Source organism: Temnothorax curvispinosus, unplaced genomic scaffold (assembly GCF_003070985.1).
Source record: "Temnothorax curvispinosus isolate PA1 unplaced genomic scaffold, ASM307098v1 QBEX01011258.1, whole genome shotgun sequence".
In the NCBI taxonomy this organism is placed as follows: Eukaryota; Metazoa; Arthropoda; class Insecta; order Hymenoptera; family Formicidae; genus Temnothorax; species Temnothorax curvispinosus.
Genome location: NW_020221038.1, coordinates 18090 through 21296, shown reverse-complemented (window position 1 = coordinate 21296; position 3207 = coordinate 18090). Strand labels below are relative to the sequence as shown.

The 3207-nt window shown below is 48.5% G+C and overlaps 1 protein-coding gene across 1 annotated transcript; it reads right to left on the bottom strand.

Moving 5' to 3' along the window:
- Positions 1–918: 918 nt before the first annotated feature.
- LOC112461323 lies at positions 919–2061 on the bottom strand. The gene has a single exon (XM_025026525.1). The coding sequence runs from the start codon at positions 2059–2061 to the stop codon at positions 919–921; it is 1143 nt and encodes a 380-aa protein (XP_024882293.1).
- Positions 2062–3207: the final 1146 nt, after the last annotated feature.

Sequence of the window (3207 nt, the reverse complement as noted above, 5' to 3'; positions counted from 1 at the left end):
AAAGCGGCGTTTAAATATATCGCGAATATGTACGTCTTAATAATGTTTTTGAAAAAAAAAACTTATTATTATATTCTTTTATCAAGATACACGTTTATTCAACTTTTTTTTTTCATTACAGAGGTACATCATACCGCAAGCCGTCAGGGGCCCCCCCCTAGTGAAACCACCCACTATTCTACACAAAAAAAATAATATGTAGAAAAAAAAATACGTTATCCTAACTACAACACGGCTGTCTCATTTATATAATACAATAAAAAGCGTTATAGAATGTCGAGACGCGCGCGACGTTCCGCCCACCAATTGTGTAACTTGCACACGTTCTCCATGGCGCAGTTCCTCGCGTGGCGTCCGCAGAGGAAAGATCGGGTTGCACTGAGGGTCTCCAGTCGACCGATGTCCTCGTATTCGACGTCCATCGACTCGATCTTAACGTTGAACTCACCAACGGCGTCGCCGAGAATCTCCTCCAACCATCCTTTCTTTTCAGCGCCTTTCACGTAAACGAGTTTGAGCGTCTCGCAGTTCAACCCATCGCACACGGCGCTTCGGATGATCGTTCTCGCCCGAACGTAATTCACGTCTCCATCGTTCCATTTGAAACCATGATGATTCGCCGTCAACCAGCACGCCCGTGATTTTTCCGCTCTTGTTAGAAGATTCCACGCCAATGGCGCGCAAAACACGTAGTGAATCAGTTCCTTTTCGTCTCTGAGCACGGCCACTTCTTTAACTGTGAACTTTTCGCGGATAACAAATCCCTGCAGATCCACGAATATCGGTACGTCGCGGTCGGCGGACATCGTCTCTCTCTCTGTACGGTCAGTCGCTACCCCCACTCTGTTTGAACCTGCAGCTTATCGCGATTTCGTCAGACGAATAGATACGTTCTTCTTCTTCTTCTTCTGTTTTCCTTTACACGATCTTGCGGACTATGTTAGTCAGCGGATTGTACTCGATCACGCGATCGTGGATGATGAGACAGTAGGCCGTCGTATTGGAATCTATATTACGTTTGCAATCGAACTCTATGCGAACGTCTACGGTGGCGCTTTTGACGGATTCGTTCTGACGAGAACAGTCGATGACCACGAACGGGCCCCATTTGTCGAATTCTTCCATCGTTAGGAGCGCGTTCTCTCGCTCGCATCCGTAATACGACTTTCGAAATTTCGCGTACATCTCGTACAGTATGGCCGTTCTACGCTTCTCAAAATCCAAGTTCATATCGTCGTAGGGATAAAAATCTGAATTAAGGTACAGTTTCACATTGGTGAGATTACCGTCGTCAAACTCGGAGGCGTGTTTCAATAAGTTGTTGGACCTTCCGGTTTGTAGCGCGAAAATGACGTATCGCGGTTTCTCAAGCTGGGTCGCTGCTTTCACAGCCCACGAATGCCTGTTCGTGGTTTGGAGCAAAGGGTACTCGTACAGATCCCATGAGCGGAAGCCCATACTTAGGTATCGTCCGCTCTCCAACGTTCGTAAAAGGGACAATTTATTGACGTCGTTCAGCACCACGTGCGACATTCGCCATTGCACTTTCAACAGAGTAATCGTAGGATTCTTGTGACGTTCCGGTTTCGTGATGATGCAATTAGCGTCGGTTCGGGAACGTATCAGAATGAGTTCGTGTCGCGCGTTTATCACCACGTGTTTGTAATCCTCGCAAAAACCTAGCAGAACGTTAAGGGGTACGCAGAAGTTGAAATCGCCGATTCTAGTTCTCGAACGAGGTCCCACGTACTCGTTGATCACAATCCATCCAGCGTTTTGCAGCTTCCTGCTTCTCTCGGTGGTCAGCGACACAAAATTCTTGACCGAACTGGTTATTCCGACGTTTCTGTTCCTGTCGATCTCCACGCCGTTGAGTTCGTATCGAATCTCGTCGAACATGAACGCCACGCAATTGTTGTCCATCGTCGTATCTGAATCCTTTTCCGGAACGCCGTCGGAGAGTACTCCCTCGATGTACAGAAAACTTTCGCAGAGTGTACAGATCCTGCTGTTGTATCGGAATTCGTATTTCGTCGCTGTGCCCGAACGTGGTATTGGCATATGGATTGTAAGTGTGTGTCTCGATCTTGACGATGCGATCGTCGAAGATCGGCTCACCTCCGATACTCAGGATGTCGGTCATGATTGTTTCTCACGACGAATCCCAGAGATCGTAGAAAAGCGACGTTCGCAGCGCTCAGTCCGTTTTTCTTCTTCTTCTTCTCTCTTACAATCGGTCTGCGCGTTCCTTTCGTCGGAGCGCCGAACGATAACGTTCGCGGTGCAATGACGGATGCGGCTCTTGCGAACGAGTCGTTCAAAACGAGCATCTTTCGCGCACGCACATATCCGCCCCCAATGTTGTATTTTTATTTTCTGCGACGCACGTGTAGTCGAACCGTTATCTCCTCTCCGCGGAAGTCGATCAATTGTCCGATCTGATCCACGACGCGTAACGTTATATCGGTGACATTCCGCGCGATGACCGGAAGGTAAATGATCTGCGTCGGAGTCTCCGACAGCTTATACCCCGGTGGAACGTTCGACGCGAATTCGTGTATCGTGTGTGCCGGCCTGCCGTTGCTGTAGGCTCCCGCGGTGACGTTGCATTCCACGCGAATGATATTCACGCGCATAATATTCACCGGTTTGTCGGACGCGTGCCATTTATTCGGCTCGAGTACGCGACGTGTCGAGAAACCTAACAAAGAGCCAACGTTGTTCGATTTGGTAAAGTCAACTCTATAGGCACACTTGATCTCGCTTCTCATAGTGTTCTCGTTAGCGCGTAAAATTATCGAGCGTTCGCTTTTCTCGCGGTCGTCATCGTTATCGTCCACGTATATGTAATCGTCTTTCTTCTTCGTACTTTTCTTGCGGAGGATAGCTGTTCTCAGGTATCTATCTATAGCGTCCAGTTCGTACGATCCTTCGGGAATAGCGATCACGTCGTTGTTGTCAAAGTAAAATCCATTGTTCGTGAAGTCAATGTTCGGTATCGTGTTGTACGTCTCGAAATTCGCGAGGCCTATCTCGTATTCGCCGCCGCTCAGATCCAGAGCGGGAAAGTAGCTGGCTGAGAAGACGCTGCTTCTTCCGGATAGCGAGAGAGTCAGCGACATAGCGAGATTGTTTCTCCTTCTCTCATCGTCAGAGACGTTTCCAGTCGACGTCTCGGAGGAACTGCAGACACAATTAACCGCAGAT

Bases quoted from the DNA above. Each gene is read 5' to 3' on its own strand.
- LOC112461323 (XM_025026525.1), bottom strand. From the start codon at position 2,061: ATGCCAATACCACGTTCGGGCACAGCGACGAAATACGAATTCCGATAC.